Here is a 17,677-nt window from a genome sequence, read left to right on the forward strand (position 1 = left end):
CAGGGGAGGATCTCTTTTAGGGTTTCTATTGAATGTATGTGATTTGACAAGATTCTTTCATTACAAAGTTAAAGATGGGGTGGAGTGGAGGGGGGCCTGAGCTAGCTGACCTTTTAGGCCTTTGTTTTAGGCTCAAAAAGCATACTGATGAACCTTGAAACCCTAAAGGAACTAAAGGGTTTTTTCACAAATTTAAACAAAGGGCAAAGCGTGGAGGCCATGAGATGAGGAGAAGTGCTGAAAAGCTAGCAAACATGGGCAGCTCATTGGCTCATGAAGAGTGGGTTGCACATGAAAAAGAGCAATTGCATGGTGACTAGGCTATCAAAATGTCCCATACAAGACCTTTTTCCCCTTGATGGATGGCCACTGAGGATACTAAATCTATTGAGAGCGGTACTCCTGAGGTAGACCCTCCTGAAGGAGGATGAAGAGGAATAACTAGCAGGGTTGATCCTCCATAATCTAAAAAATTTTGAGCTTTTGACCAATCATACGTATAGGAGGTTGTCACTATCAATATATGTACAAGATACTATATTGTTTGTTTTTTTAACGAAAAGTGCACTTTGACAGTAAGAGATTTTAAAAAGCTTTTGTGGAGTGTAAAGGAAGGTGCTGCCTAAATTATTCTTCAGAGCTGGAGAGTGATGGGGAAGAGGGTTCATGGATGTATATAAGAGTAAAACGACCTCCCATACAGGAGAAGCAATTGTCCGAAAAATTGTCCAAGTAAGGAGATGTGCAACAACCTCGAAGCTAGTCTAAACTAGTGGGAGGTTGTCTGCAGGAAGCAGAAAAAAGCAAGAAATGGCACGAGGGAAAATTCAGATGAAGCGTATTGAGAACCCAGTACACAGGCAGGTTACCTTCTGCAAGCGCCGAGCAGGGCTTCTTAAGAAGGCTAAGGAGCTCTCTGTGTTGTGTGATGCTGAAATTGGGATTTTCATTTTCTCCGCCCATGGAAAGCTCTATGAACTAGCCACCAAAGGGTCTCTCTCTCTCTCTCTCTCTCTCTCGTATTGTTTAAAATGAAACTCTCTCTCCCCTCCCTTCTTAAGTTTTCTTGGCATTAATGTTTAAGATTCAGCCCTCTCTCTCTCTCTCTCTCTCTCTCTCTTCTCTTCCTCCCCTCCCCCTTTTGCCTGTGTGTGTATGTCCTTCAGTTTTGTGTATTGTTTAAGATGCAACTTTCTTACTGATTTCCCTTTTCCTCATCACTATGCAAGAACCATGCAAGGGCTTATTGAGAAGTACATGAAGTCTAGTTGCGGGTCTCAGGATGACCAAGCCAAAGAAGCACAACTTCTGGTATGTTACCTTGCCACATCTTTACTAGATCAAACATCATCTCAGTTCTCTCTCTATGCAAAGCTTTAAGGTGTGGAAGGAATCTTATTTTATTCAAAAAGCTTGTGTTAGCATCGGATGCTGGTCTCTGTTGCCTCTTAACATGATATTAGTACTATTTACAACAGCCATGCCCAAACAAATATTATTACATTCTTATCACTACTTTTTGGACCGCGAAAATCATGATCAGTATTTGGCCATTTTTTTTGGGATTGGAACATTATGCCTCTCACCAAACAAGCTATATTATTAATTAGATGATTAAAAATATGCTTAAGGACAGTTGTCCTCTCCACCCATTTCTTTATTCTTTATGCATCCACTTTAGATCATGGGCCACGACCAGAATTTCATACAACTTAGTATACTGGTGCACTCTCCCCCGACAGTAGGATTTTTCTATCTACACTACCCAGCTAGTTCGTTAAAATATTATCTGGAGATTAATCTTGTAAGACACTCAATTAAAAGAAAACGTGCCCTGGTAGTTAACTGATCCAGGATCATTCCCAAGAACAGCCCTAGAATGATATTTGAGTCAGATCTCAGAAAAGAGACCTGACATACATGGAAGATGATACTGGTGCAGTATCATCCAAAGAAATCAAGTAATCAAGATTATCAGAAGAGGCTTTTAGAATACTAGATGGAGATGCGCATGCATACTATTATTGTGAGGAGTTCCTTATATTTATAGGTGTCTTTGTTGATGGAGGATCCAAGCATTACTGACTATCTAGCCCATGATGTCTGGAGCTGGATTAGGACAACCGAATAAAGTACGTTTTTAGAGATTAACCTAATTAAAAATAGAAACTATCATGTCCCACGTTGAGTGTAGATTTTCTCCTGCATAACTGCCCTAGTTTTCCCAAGCTTGAAGTTCACAGTCAGGAGCAAGAAATGTAGATATATGGTTAGTGAAAAATTAGGTTCACTTAGCAACCACCTAATGCCATAGGACAACCACTACATTTTCTACTCTTGAGGCATGCTAGAAGTTACACCTGACTAGTTTTTGGGCTAAGTTGTGCCTTGCAAACCTGTTACCACCGGACTACTTTTGTACCAAGGGGAGTTTTTCTGCCATTATTCGAACCATTGTTGTCTAGTGTTATGCTTATACTGCAAGATCCTACTCAATTTTTGTACCATATGCACAATTCGATTAGGGTCTCTTTGGTAATATTATAAAAAAAGTCTTCAAAAAAATAGTTTTTGAGAGTAGGTCTTAAATAACAATCTTCTCGAATTAGTCTCATTAAAGATACTATATATCTACATATATAATACAAGAGTTCCTATGAAAAACATCAAACTAAGATATATACATAGATTAACGAAAAGATTACTTAAGGGAGAGAGCCTTACAATTATGTTAAACTTGAGGCTTCTTTCTAGGAATAGAAGAATGATGTAGTTGCGTCCCTATGGCATATCAAAATGGTTCACTTTATTATTTATCTTTGAAAAAGTAGACATTCATTTAGTATATCTACCAAGTTATGCTTTTGACTTAAGCATATGTAGGGAACTTGCATCTCTTTAGCCCTATCCAATGGAGAACCTGTTTTGGATTGTTATTTATTTGAAAAAAAAAACTGATTTTATATTCATTTGATGTTGTTACTTATTTTATTTTATTTTATTTACAAATATAAAACAAAATAAGAAAAAAAAGTCTTAAACGAACTTTCAAAAAGGAAATGTGAAGTCCGTAGAATAAGAATGAATTCAAGGGTCAAGTTTCATAGTTGGGAAGTACTAGACACCTTCCTAAGCCTAAAATAAATTGGTTTCTACTAAGTAAACAAAGACATTTGTGATAATTATTCATTAATTCATCAAAAGATACACTGCTATAAAAAATCATAAGAAATAAACTATGAGATGTACAATCTATATATTGTGACATGAAGCATGGTAGATGACAAATAAACCACTGTATTGTCACAATTTTTAATTAGAAAGGTGGAAAGGAGCAAAGACAAAAAATAATCAAATCCCAAAGTCTCAATTCCACCAAAAAAGATTTTCTAAGTCAAGATCTCTTCCTATATGTTTTTCTAATTACATAGGAAGATTTCTTATAGGAAATTGCTTGTATAGTTGTCAAAGATATCTATTCCTAAAAGACGATCTCATAATAAAATATTTCTTTTATGATAATAGCAAACTCCCTTGTACGAACATATTCTATTAGGAAACTATCAATGACTTTCCAATTGATTCAAAATAGAATTTAAGAAACTTTTCCACAAACTCCACCTTAGCTCAAATTCCCAAGATTTAAACAAACTAAAAAAATCTTCTATGTTACTTCACTCTCACACCCCTAAGGGGCCTTCAAATATTACCAACACCAATTAAGTTCAAGGAATGCCTGAACTTAATTATAGGAATAGACTAAGTCATCATATATGTTGAATTATCCATTGTAGGGATTTTTTTATTTTTATTTTTATTACAATAGCACCCTATACAATCACATCTATAATAAAATGCATTCTAACATCAATATGTTTGATCCTCTCATGGAACATTTGATTTTTAGTCACATGTATGACACTTTGGTTATCACAATAGTCAACTCCTATTGTAAGCCTAAATCACCAACCAAACCCTTAAGTCAAATAGCTTCTTTCACTGCTTCTATAGCTTCCATATATTTTGGTTTAGTTGTTAACAAAGCAACTATAGAGTGCAAAGTTACTTTCCAACTTATAATACTACCACAAAGTTCATACATACCCTATCAGAGGCATTCTTCTATACAAATATCTAGCCTAGTCATAATCAACATAACTAACAATTGTCCTAGAGACGTTACTACTTTTATCATAACTAAGCCAACATGTGATATTCCTTTTAAGCATCAACAGATCCATTTCACTATTTTCAATGAATCTTTCCAAGGCGATCCTTATATCTACTTACCAAACTAACAACATGTGAAATGTCTTGCTTAGTGCAGATCACAACACATATGCTGCTCCCAATTACATTAGCATAAGGAACATGTAACATGTGCTCCCTCTCTTCCCCCATTTGTGGTGATAAAGAACTTGAAAGTTTGAAATGAACTGCTAATTGAGTATTTAATGAATTCAATCCTTGCATTCAAAAGCGTTCCAACACTTTCTCAATGTACTTTTTCCATGATAACTACAATTTCCTTGCTTTTTGGTCTCTATGAATCTCCATACCTCAATATTTTCTTTGTTAGCTCCAAGTTCTTTCATTTCAAACTCTCTCCTAAATTAAGGTTTCAACTTATTGATCTCAACATATTCTTGTAGGCAATTAACATGTCATTAACATGTAATCATAAATGAAAGAACCACAAAATAATGTCGTATGATAAACACAACTATCATACTCACTCCTACTGTAGTCATTACCAATCATAAAAGCATCAAACCTTTTATACTGTTGCCAAGAAGAGTACTTTAAATCACAAAGAGATTTCTTCAACAAACATAGTCTTCCTTTCTTGAAATAATGAATCCCTCAAATTGATGCATATAAATTTGTTTTTCTAACTTACCACGTAGAAAAAACAATCTAGATATCAAGTTGCTCTAACTTGAAATCAAACAAAGCAACCATAACAAGTAACACCTTGATTGAGCAATCCTTCACAACTAGAGAAAACATTTCATTGAAGTCCAATCCCTTCTTTTGTGTGTAGCCCTTTTCCACTAAGCGTGTTTTGAACCTAGCATCTTCCACTCTTGGAATTCTTCATTCTTTTTTAATATTTGTTAACAACAATCTTTTGATCTTTAGGATTCTCAACTAGTTTCCAAGTATGGTTTTTTTTTTAAAAAAAAATATTCAATCTCCTCATTCATATAAAAAATCCACTGTGTAGACTCTCTACTAGTTATGGCTTCATGAAAGTACGAGTTTGCTCGTTTTCAATGCTTTCTACCATACTAAATGAATATGCAACCAAATTTGTATACCTTTGAGGTGGTTTAATTTTTGTCCTTGTTTGATCTTTGGCCAAATTTTATTGTTGCTCTTATGGCACATTTTCTTCATCATCAAGATGTTGCACCTCTTCCTCCGTTGGCTTTATTGAAATAAATCTTTCTATGGTTCTTGAAGCTTTAACCTAGAACTCCATATTTTTCTCTCACACTAAGGTTGTTTACTAGATCAAATTGCTCATTCCTAGGACTCGACATTGTAGACTCATTAAAAGTCACATCTTACTAATAAGAAATTTAGAGAATTTTGAATCTAGGCATCATAGACTATATATCCTTTCACTACATTTACATATCTTAAAAATATTTATACTTCCTCACACTTGGTTCCAACTTACCTTCACTCACATGAGCATAAGCAAGATGACAAAAAATTCTTAAAATAACACAATTAGAAGGGTTGAAATTACTAGAAATTGAAGGAGATCTATTCACAAGATAATAAGTTGAAATTACTACTCTGCTTAAAATTCTTTCAACAATCCTGCATTGAAAAGCATGCATTGTGCTATTTCTAAAAGAGTTTTATTCATCTATTCTGTAACATCGTTTTGTTATGAAGTATGCCTAACTGTGCGATGTCTTGCAATACCTTTATTCTTGCCAAACTCATTAAACTCTTTCCTACAAAATCCCATGCCATTATTTGTTCTCAAGAGTTTGATATATTTTTCTATCTATTTCTCAATCAAAGCTTTCTATTGCTTGAACTTCCCAAAGACATCATTATTTTGCTTTTAAATATATAACCAAACGTTTCTAGAATAATTATAAATGAAGATCAATATATATCTTCCAATACTAAGTGATATGACTTGAGAAGGTCTCCAAAGATTAGAATGGATGTATCTAAAGTACCTTTAGTCCTATGAATATCTGCACTAAATTTAACCTTGCATTGTTTCTTGAATACACAATGCTAAAAAAAATATAGTTCTCCCATTTTCTGTCCACTAAGCAGATCTTCTTTGCTTAATGTTGTTCACACTCTCTCATTCATATGCCTAAGCTATATATGCCACAATCTAGTAGTCTTTAAAATTGATATTAAGGTAAAAAATGCAATTGCACCTATAATCGTGCAACCTTGTGTAAAGAACATTAATTTTTCTTCCCTTTCATCACAACAAGAGCGCCCTTTGAAATCCTTAAAACTTCACCTCCAACCATATATATATGTGTCCCTTAGAGTCAAGTGTCCTCAAAGAAATCAAAATTTTCTTCAACTTTAGAACATGTCTTACTCTAGTTAATGTCCTTATAATGTCATCATCTATCTTAATACAAATTGTGTATATCCCAATAACCTTATAAACTACATTGTTTCCCTTGAGAACCTTCCCACCATCTACAAGTTGGTAAGTACTAAACCAATCCCTATTGGTAGATATATGTTAATGACACCTTGTATCAATAATCCATTCATCACCTGAGTTACTAATAGTAACTAAAAGGACATTTGCAGTATTAAAATTTTCTTCTACAACTACTGCATTAGTAAAATTAGAAGTTTTTTTTTTTATCTTTTCCTTTAGGCTATGTTTGGTTCCCGAAAAGTACAAAGGAAAGAAAAAAAATGCTAAGGAAAATGATTTTCTCATGTTTGGTTGTCCTATGAAAAATATAAAAGAAAATCAAATATAATTAAAACTAATTAAAAACTTATGTATTTTTAAATTATTTAATCTTTATATTGATGAGTTAAAATAAATAAAATGAGTTTGAAGTAACAAAAAAAATAATTTATCAACTTTTAATCTATTTTTTTATTTTCCTTCACTTTTTCTTTCCTTCTACTTTTCCTTTGTATTTTCTTTCCCTCGCATTTTCCCTCAAATTTTCCGGGAACCAAACATAGCCTTAGGGTCTAGAAAATTTCTCACATAGTGTCGTTCTTTGTTGCAATTGAAACACTTGTTGTTTTGCCTGAACTTTGATTTAGACTTATATCAACATTTTTTGCCATTTTTTTCTTTATTGCTCTCCCTCTAACTACCAAACCTTCACCTAAACTTTCTTCACTACTCTCAGACACCATCTTCCTACTCAGCATCATCTATAGAGAGAGTATCTCTATCATACGTCATGGTCTCCATGAATTGCTTATAAGAATTCAATAGGGAACACATCAAAATTATGGTTTCATTTTCATCATCAATTCGAACATCAATATTCCTTAAATCCATGATATTTTAATTAAGCTCATCAAGATGATCTTTAATGAACATACTTCCTTTCATCTGAAGAGTGAATAATCATTTTTTCAAATACAAATGATTTGTAAGAGACTTTGTCATATACAAACGTTCCAACTTGAACCATAACTTGACAACAACCTCATGAAGTATCTTATTACCCAAGCACAATAGAATAACATTGTGCACTTTCTTCATAAGTTCACCCTTCTCTTCATCAAATATCGTTGTTGGTAAAGCCTTTCTATCCTTTAGTATTTTGGATAACCCTTGATGAACTAATAAGGCACACAGCTTAATGTTCCATAAATGGAAATTGTTTATTTCATCAAACTTCTCAAACTCAAACTTTGTTTTCATTCTAGGTCTAATATATGCTCTACTGTCAATTTATTGTGAAAAAACGTGACAAATAATAATAATAGGGAGAAGAAAATAAAAGAACAAAAATAGAAAACACACAATGATTTACATGGTTTGGCTTAAATCCGACATCCATGGGCAAAGATGAAAAAGAACTTCTATTATTGAAGGAGATTACAACCCTAGAACCCTCAAATCCCAAAGTCCCAATTATACCCAAAAAGAAACTCTCTCTCTTAGTCAAAATCTCTTCATATGTATTTTCCTAATTACATAAGAAGATTTCATATAGGAAACTAATTGTATAATTGTCAAAGATACCTATCCCCAAAAGGAGATTTCATAATAAGGTCTTTCCTCTATGATAATGGAAAACTCCTTTATTGGAATACATCCTATTAAGAACTATCAATGACTTGCCAATTGACTCAAAATAGAATTTGAGGCACTTTCCAAAAATATGGAATTAAAGTGTTATCCCATGTCTCATATGTATCCAATGGTCCAAATCAAAATGTATAATCCACACCTCTCTACTCAATTTAGTGTCAATATGCTTACATCAAAATTTTCATTTTCTAAAGCAACTAGTACAAGATGTAAAGATGAATGAAAAGAAAACCATACCTTGTACGACTATCGTAATTCTAATGAGATGATCTTTCAGTTGTAGTGGTCTCTTGTAGTTTCTCTTCTAGTCAACCCTATAGAGAACAAACAATAACCCAATAGCCTTCCCTTGCAATTTCTCTTCTAATCATCCCTACAAAGAACAAACGATAACCCATTAGCCTACCCGTTAATAGCATCTTTCTTTTTCCAAATAGTAATTCTCCAAAGCCCTAAAGAATCTCCTTCGATCTCTAATGAAAACTTTTGCATCCTACTATCGAAAAGTTTTAGTCAAATCCCATCTTAGAAAACTAAGATTCCCCTATTAGAAACTATTTCCCTCTTAAAAACCTACCAAGATTATTTTTTTCTTCTCCTCTTTCTCTCACACCGTATTCTCCAAAAACTCTCTCTCCTACCAAAAAATTCTATTAAGAGAGCCTGTCTCTTTAGAAAACTAATCCATTTTATCCTAGTTCCCTACTTCCATAAACAAGCTTTGGAAAATATTTTCTTCCCAAAAGTCTCTTGCTTCTTACCTAAAAAAAATTAGAAAACCATCACCCTTTTCCTCTCTCATCCTTCACCAATATCTTTTCTTTTTATAATTTGTAAATTTTCAAACATTCTTTTTGGATATGGGTTGGGTGAAGCCATTTTTTATTTGAACATGAAAAAATCAAAATCACTTGAAGTGGGAATCAAGATATTAATTTCAAGTGCTTGATTCCCACAATGTAAAGTGGAAGCTCGATAGGTATAGAAATGGGTAAATTAATGGTGTAAATTCATATTTTAGATTTCATGAAGGCCATGTTTAATTTTTTTTATTCAAGCATCTAGTATGGAAAAGGGTAAATTGGAAGTTTGATTTGAAGGGGAAAATGAGAGAAAACGACCTTGATTTTGATTTCAAGTGGAAAATTGATTTGGAACTCTAAGCACAAGTGGCTTTTCGATTGGCCTCTCTAAAATCGATTTGAACTAAAAAAAAAAAGAAAAAAAAAAAGGGAATCGGTTTTCATTTTGCTTTCAAGTAAGAAACTGGCTTAAAGACAACTTTGATTTCTCTACTATGCAAAAATTGAAAATTTTTTCTTTAGCTCTACATGAAATTCATGCAGTACTTGTCTAGTTTCATATTTCTTAACTTCTTACACATTGTTTGGGGTTCTCTAAGTCATCTTTGTACATGGTATGATCTCTTTTAGTACTAAGAAACACTAGAAAGATATCATCCCAAGTCAAATACATAGGGATATGAGTACAAGTGTGAATATGTATATATTGTACATATGTACAAGTAAAACATAGTGAGTTGCATTGAAGAATAAAAATAACCATCAATTTTGTCTTAGAACAATACGTACCCACTCAAATCCTGAAGCCTACCCTCCAACATGGTCACCAATACATCTCAATCTAATGATAATGATCTCAAACAAAAATATGATGAAATGGCATAACCAATGTAAGGAGACAAAATGAAAAACAAAAATGACAATAATTTTTCCAAGACATGGTCATGATGACCAAAATTAAGGGATAACTTGAAAAAGATGATGAATAATAGTATAACTCAAAGATGTGATCACGATGACCAAAATCAATAGAAATATCATAGATAAAAGGCAAAACTCGAGAATGTGGCCGTGATAAATGAGTAAAACTACAAAAAGAAAAGGCAAAACACAAGGATGAAATTTTAATGACAAAAATCAATGAACTGTAGTAACAAAAAAAGAAACTCAAGAACATGGTTGTAATAACCAAAATTAATGGGACTATATGATAATAAATTAGAACTCAAGGATGTAGTTGCAATAAACAAAATCAATGCAATCGTGATGATAAAAAGTGGACATCAAGAATACGGTTGCAAATATTTAAATCAATGAAACCATAAAGATAATAAAAAATCAAAACTTAAGAATGCAATCATGATGAATGAAATCAATAGATCCATAAATGTAAAAACTGAAACTCAAATGGGCAATCATGATAACAAAAATCAATGGAACCGTAAAGATGAAAAATGAAACTTAAGGAGTCACAATGACCAAAGTTAATAAACCATAAAAGACAAAAATAAAAAATCAACGATGTGGTCATGATGACTGATGTCAATGGAACCATAAAGATAATATATATATATACTCAAGAACGTAATCATGTTAATTGTAATCAATGGAACCATAAAAATAAAAACTAGAATTCAAGAACATGATAGTGATAATGAATGGAACCATAATGATAAAAATAAAAAATCAAATCCATGGAACTTAAAAAAGAAAGCTAAAGACACAATCACGATGATTGAAATCCATGGAACTAAAAAAGGAAAGCCAAGGACATAGTCACGATGATCGGAATCCGTAGGAACAAAAACTAAAAAAAGGAAAACCAACATATAACATCTACAAAATCCAAAGTAATCTCTATGTTATCTTAGGGGTGAATCTCTCTTGTTATCTCAATAAAAAAAGGTTATGCCCTAGTGTAAAAGATGTATAAGCTCCTAGTCAATTTGTGCACCCTAAGGGTGAATCTGCCTAATCATCTCAACATCATGGTTATGGCATAATGTAGATAACTCATTAAATCATAAAGGTAAAGCAACTATGTCCCAATATACAATGTCAACTAGATCTAGGTCAATCTCTATAAAAAGACGATTATGCCTTAGTGTGCACCAATAACTCTCAATCAATCCCCATGCTCCATGGGAATGCATCTATAATCTACAAATTTGAACCAATTTCAAACAGTATCCAAATGGGAACTATCGAGCACAATGTATGATGCCATGAGCTCATGATAGTCCTAATTAAGACCTAGGATGAAGAAAATAAATGAAGTAAACTAGGCCCAAAATCCTAATGATACAATTCATGCATGTGATGTACATAGTGTAGTACATAAGGAAATCCAGAGGTCTTTGAATACACTGACACTTTATGGTACAAGAGCGAGAAGAATGAGTGAAGAACATAGGCATCCTATGATATTAATAAACACACAAATGATTGGGAAGGATGAGGGATGAGAATCCAAATTAGTAAGAATGTAAGTATCCTTAGTGATGAATGTAACTTAAAAGAAAGAAATAAAGATATAAGCATAGGTTAGACTAAATCTAACACCCAAGTTGCCTACATGCCTATGATGGGTTGAGGTCCATACATGCTTAGTTCAAAAGACTATAAAAACAAAGAATAATTTTGTAGTTTTTTTTCTTTTTCTTTTCTTGTTTTCCTCTATTTTTCTTTTTATTTTCTTTCTTTCATTGTTTCTTTCTTTATTTTCTTTTCTTTTAACCATGCATCCATAATCATATGACAATCGGGGATAATAAGGTTGTGAAAACTCATGATAAAGTGAATAGACATGATGAATAATCATATGACACCACAATGATTGAAAGGTAGAAGCATATCTCCCATAGCCATGATGAATAGACATTGAAGATGACACCTTCATGAAATACACAATCTTGAAAGTCTTATACATATCACAAAAGCACACTAAGAGGCCCTTCCCCTAGGTACAAAGAAAAGGTGGACATGGTACTAAAAGAAAGACTAAGTAAAGGGCCTGACTAGATAGCAAGGGGTAACTTTAAATGCAAGGTGAATTAGGGTAAGTAAGGCTAGTAAAATGATGATAATCGATCATTTGACTACAATCTCAAACATAGTGTTGTTATGACTATCCATATTGATTGGTTCTAAGAATTGGTTTCCACATAAGTCTTAAGACCAAGTGGTCCCTTATTCTTAAGCCATCTCATTAATTATATAAGGCCTACTTCAAGTACTCTCTAGCAACCAAGGATCCTACACTCAACTACACTCAATTGTCTCAAGTCATCTTTTCCTTAATCTATAGGCTCTATCTTGGGTTTCTTCTCTCTTGATCAGCTTGGCATTGGGTGGAAAGAGGTAGGTGATGCTACGCAATGCTCATGTAGAGAATTTGTAGGACCATGCAAAGACTTCTGGTGATCAAGGTGAATCTTAATGAGATGGTGTTAGTGTCAAAATATGCATTTTCGCCTTTTTATTTAATGAAGCATAATGAGTTTTGATTGAAAGTCAAATCAGATGCATGGTGTATTAGGTCCACAATAGTGTCCTAAATTTAATTTTAAACAAAAGTTCATGCCTAAATCCAAAATGGTCAAATGAACATATCTAATAATGTCCACCAAGTCCCAAGAGTACACATACTCAAGATCTAATGAGCCCTAAAGAAAAAATAAACCGAAACTCCTAAACCAACTAGAGTAGTATTAAATCAAGACCATAGATACCAAATCCAATGCCAAAACTATATCAAATACCAAATTTGATGACTAATCTCACTGAAAATGAAAAATGAATCAACCATAATCCATGTTGCTCAATCATTGTTGTGTTGCTACAATAAAATTATATACAAATGCACCTATGTGTGGGCAAGTGCTTAGCCATGATTCTAGTTCACATCCTACCATGGTACAAGTGGTTTTGAAAGGTAGGTTGAAATAATATCCCAAGAAAAAGGTCGCACTAGCTAATGGTGTGCATGCTTTTGTACACCCCCAAAAAGATGGGACAACTTCACACAAGCATAGGTTACCACTTGCATGTCATGCATAACCTTATCATCTAGGGGGTGTCCTATGAGTAAAGGCTTCATGCTAGTTTGTGCACCTAATGACTCCCAAATTCATCCACATTGCTCTAGGGGTACATAGTGTGTGGTGTAGGTGCATTCAACTATCTAGCCAAACCATGAAAGAACTAAAAAAGAATGACATATACATATCTGTGTTGGGACAAAGCTTATACAGGTCTTTCAATAATTATCATATCTCCATATGCATCTCTGTACTTTTATATCTCCAATCCTCACGAAATCCTCTAAGAATGTCAAGTAATGCTCTATAGAGTCTTCATTACTCCATGTGTACCTACGAACTAGTACATCTCCAAGCCTTAGAAAACTTGTCAATGATGTAATCATGTGGTAATTGCCATCTTCTGTTTCTCTAGATCTAGTAGCGATGTAGCCCAAGTCCTACCTCCATTTCTGAATAGCCACTTAGTCGAAATAACAAGTTGTAGAAGACGTTGATCCGGCTAAATGGTAATATATACCAAATTGAATAATACATCTCAAATGTTCAAATACATCCATAACTTGAGTATAAGGAGTTGGTTGAGCAAGCTCAATTATTCATAACCGGATGAATATACATGCTATCCAAATGCACAACCACAAAAAAAAAAAAAAAAAAAAAAAAAGTCAGAAAGAGTATAAAGGAGAACAACTAATCATAGGGTCATTCAAGCAAACATAATATAAAAAAAAGACACACATAAGAGGGCATCCATCAACAAATTAACCAACATCATATATGCCTCAACTCATGAACTCATGTTCAAGTTTGACCCTCTAACCATCCTCAATGGAATTGTTATTTTGTGGATTTGCATATCTATAGCCCCATCTGATAGTGAACCTTTATTGAATTAATTGTTATTTATTTGGAAAAAAAAATGATTTTATTTGTTTCGAATGGTCAGTTACTTTATTTATTTTTTATTAAAAAATAATATTTTTTTATAAAAGAATAAACAAAATAGGGAAAAAAATCCCAAATACTCGGTAATTTCAGGCCTTGATCGCCTCACTCCTAGGGCCTGGTCTTCTCATAACACTCTGCCAGGCTTCTTTTTGCCCTGAAATAGTTGTAATCTGGTACCAAACTTGAGGAAACTGTAAGTAAACAGTTGCAGGACAGTCAAAATTGGGTAGCTTCAGGTTTTAGAAGGTTATCATTCTCTATTAAGCTTTATCCGTATGCCAAACAGGTTTTACCCTATACACGCTAGTGTCTTATGTACAGACTCATGTGATTTCAAATGCCTAGTTCTACTAAGTTTTTTGTCTTATTAAAATTATTTTTGTACAGAGTTCCTGAAAAATAGAACTTACCTTAAGGTATTCATAACCCTCCAGTTGAATAAGTAACTGAATCTAAAGTCTCTGTATTGTAATTTATGAAAGCCTATCTATTTCTAGTTCTCTCTATAATAATGAATTACATAACATTTTTTTCAGGACACAAAAGAGGAGATTAACATGCTAAAGCATGAGATTGAATTACTTCAGAAAGGCCTCAGGTATGACCAAAATATCCCTTATAATCAATATCTTTATGTGTATGTGTATGACAATTGTGATAAGAGTAGGAAGATTCTTGGAAGACACTTTAGGATAGTATTTTATTAAGTCGTTTTAATTTATTATGACTAACTTTGATCACTTATAGCTTGTAGGATTAATGGAAAGGTTGTGTTGTTTATAGAAGTTGACTTATTGTGAGAGATAGAGAACAGAGAAAATGGCATAGCGGCTTTTTCTAATTGTATGGTTTATCTCTAATCTATATATCGTTATTTAAATAAAAAAATTAAAATTTTAGTAAAAATTTTTTGTTACCTCAATTTAAAAACCTCAATTTTTTATTTTTTATTTTTAAAATCTTTGATATTTCAAACAAATGATGAGCATGCTGCAATAATAGTTTCTAAGCGGCTACCATGGAAATAGATGACAACTACATCAACATGAGATTTCAAACCTATGACTATACCTCAAAAGCTTGGAAATACTTAACCTACCTATTACGTCTAAGACAAAGAAGGGTCATTAACAATTCAATTTGAGGAGGTTGAAGGCTCCATTGAAATTTCTCCTAGGAAATGAGATTTGTTGGTGTGTATTATTATATTTTTTTCCACATGTTATAAATTCTTGTATGCATTGAGTTCATCTGTATATTATTTAAACTTCTATACAAAATCCATTGTATTTTATTTTAATACATTACATTACAAGAATGCATTAATTCATGTAGAATAAATGAAGTTCATGATCTAAGTATGCTTTCAGGTATATGTTGGGAGGTGGGGCTGGAACAATGACACTGGAAGAACTACGTATCTTTGAAAAACATCTTGAAATTTGGATCTATAACATCCGTTCAGCGAAGGTATTAAATATTTACTTACTAAAAATAAACTCATCTATGTTTACACTTTGTAGTTCAGCTAATAAATATCTGTGAACTTTTCGTGCATAGATGGAGATCATGTTTCAAGAAATCCAGTTATTGAAGAATAAGGTTAGGATAAACATATTTTTATTTATTTATTTATTTATTGTTTAATATGTAAAAGTTTTACATTCCAATATATGAATATGTTTGATAGTGATTTTAAGAAACGTTTTTAATTTTTTTTTTAATATTTAAAAGATAAAAATTTTAAATTTTAAAAAAATTGGAAGTGCTTCCTAAAATCACTAAGTTGTTAAATAGATATTTCCCAGTATAAATAACTAAGCTATTATTCCTCGAACAAGAAATTTAAATATTTTATTAAGAAATTTTATTATTATATCTTTAAAAATTATTATATAAAATATAGTAAAGAGAAAAATGCAAACATGAAGAATTTTAATAGAAAAGACAATGAAAAATTGATATGTAGTTTCTTTATGCATATACTATTTTTGCTTAGGTGGTGTTTGTTTTTTGGTTGAATAGAAAAAGTCAAAATATTTGGCTTTTTCTATTAAGCTAAAAGTACCTTATTGATATTAACCAACATAACTAAAGGGAATTTATTAGCAATAAGTTTAGTTTAATTATATTGGTTGATATCAATGGGTTACTTTTAGTTGAATAGAAAAAACCAAATACTTTGGCTTTTTTTATTCATTTAAAAAATAAACACCACCTTATTCTTTTCTCATTTCAACTAAATTTCCAAATCTTCCCTCTAGCCAATTCCACTACTATTGTGAAGGATATCATAAACACTTGTGTTCTTCTTCTCTTACTGTTGTCAAGGATATCATAAGTGCTTATATATGTATATATATTTCTCCAAGTGCTGTTGTAGATCTTACCCCATAGCTTATCAAGATTAGTTAGCTTCTAAGAGCATTTAAGTGGACTGATGTATATATATATATATATATATATATTGCCTTATAGAAGTTTCCATTTTTTTTTCTACTTTTGAGAATCTCAAGTGTTGTTGTAGGAAGTCTGTCTTGTCTGATGAGCCTATTAAAATTAGTTAGCTTCCAAGAGCATTTAAATGAATTTATATTTTTCTTATATTTCATATCTTAGTAAAGAAATAATTATTGCTTTTTATTTTTTGAAGGAGGGAATACTGAAAGCAGCAAACAATTATCTCCAAGAAATGGTAATCAAATAATTACAATAAATAGTAATTTAAATTTCTGTGCATACAAATTCTGCATATTTGACTAATAAAAAGTTTAATTTTTTGCAGATAGAGGACCAAACTGGAATTACCAACATTGCACCAATGATAACTCCGTATCCACTAACTCCACAAAATGAAATATTTCAAACTTAGGATTTGCACACTGGTAGACTCTAACTCATGAAAGCAATGGTGCAACTTAGTAATATCTTTGTGAACTGTATTGTATGAATAAAAACTCTGTAAACCTTTATAATAAGTTACTACTGGGTGGTGGTTGCCAGAGATTGTATTGTAAGCCTTTGTAAAATTTTGCTAATATGCAAGGTCCTAGTGTTGTTATTCAGCTTGAAATTATGGATTGGTTTGCTATTATATAATGGAACTATTTTCTATTATAATGTAGCATTTTAGAGATTTCTTCTCAATTAAGTACTTTCTTTTAAAGAGTTCTGATATAGGCTTTGGAGAATTTTGGTCTCTTTTTCTTTTCTTTTTTTTAATATAGTGATAATATGTTAGTTTGTTTTATAATTGAAATTATAAAATATTGTCTATTACTTTGTTCAATTCTCCCTTCGAACTAGATGGGGGTTGAAAGGTTCAATTTGTACTTCTTTAAGAGTTATATGTGCAAAGCTTAAGCCAATCTTACTGAGGTATACACCTAAGAAGAGATGTGAATTAGATGTCGGTCAATTTTAATCAATTTTAATAATTAATGATGCAAATGTGAAATTAAGCAATATCAAGTTGAATGTAAAGTAAATGAGGGTAGGAAAGAGATGATGCAAAAAAAAAAAAAAAAGACCATTTTATAATGGTTTGGTGCAATTTTGATTTACGCCTACTCTCCCCAAGCTCAAAA

At 32.3% G+C, this 17,677-nt stretch overlaps 1 protein-coding gene across 1 annotated transcript; it reads left to right on the top strand.

Moving 5' to 3' along the window:
• The first annotated feature begins 680 nt into the window (after window positions 1-680).
• LOC117907407 (agamous-like MADS-box protein AGL12) lies at window positions 681-17,207 on the top strand. Its single transcript, XM_034820941.1, has 7 exons — window positions 681-992; window positions 1,230-1,311; window positions 14,627-14,688; window positions 15,461-15,560; window positions 15,651-15,692; window positions 16,744-16,785; window positions 16,876-17,207. Exons 1-7 carry the CDS (start codon window positions 811-813, stop codon window positions 16,960-16,962), a joined length of 597 nt encoding a protein of 198 aa, XP_034676832.1. The 5' UTR covers window positions 681-810; the 3' UTR covers window positions 16,963-17,207.
• The last annotated feature ends 470 nt before the right edge of the window (window positions 17,208-17,677 follow it).

This window comes from Vitis riparia, chromosome 18 (assembly GCF_004353265.1).
Source record: "Vitis riparia cultivar Riparia Gloire de Montpellier isolate 1030 chromosome 18, EGFV_Vit.rip_1.0, whole genome shotgun sequence".
NCBI lineage: Eukaryota > Viridiplantae > Streptophyta > Magnoliopsida > Vitales > Vitaceae > Vitis > Vitis riparia.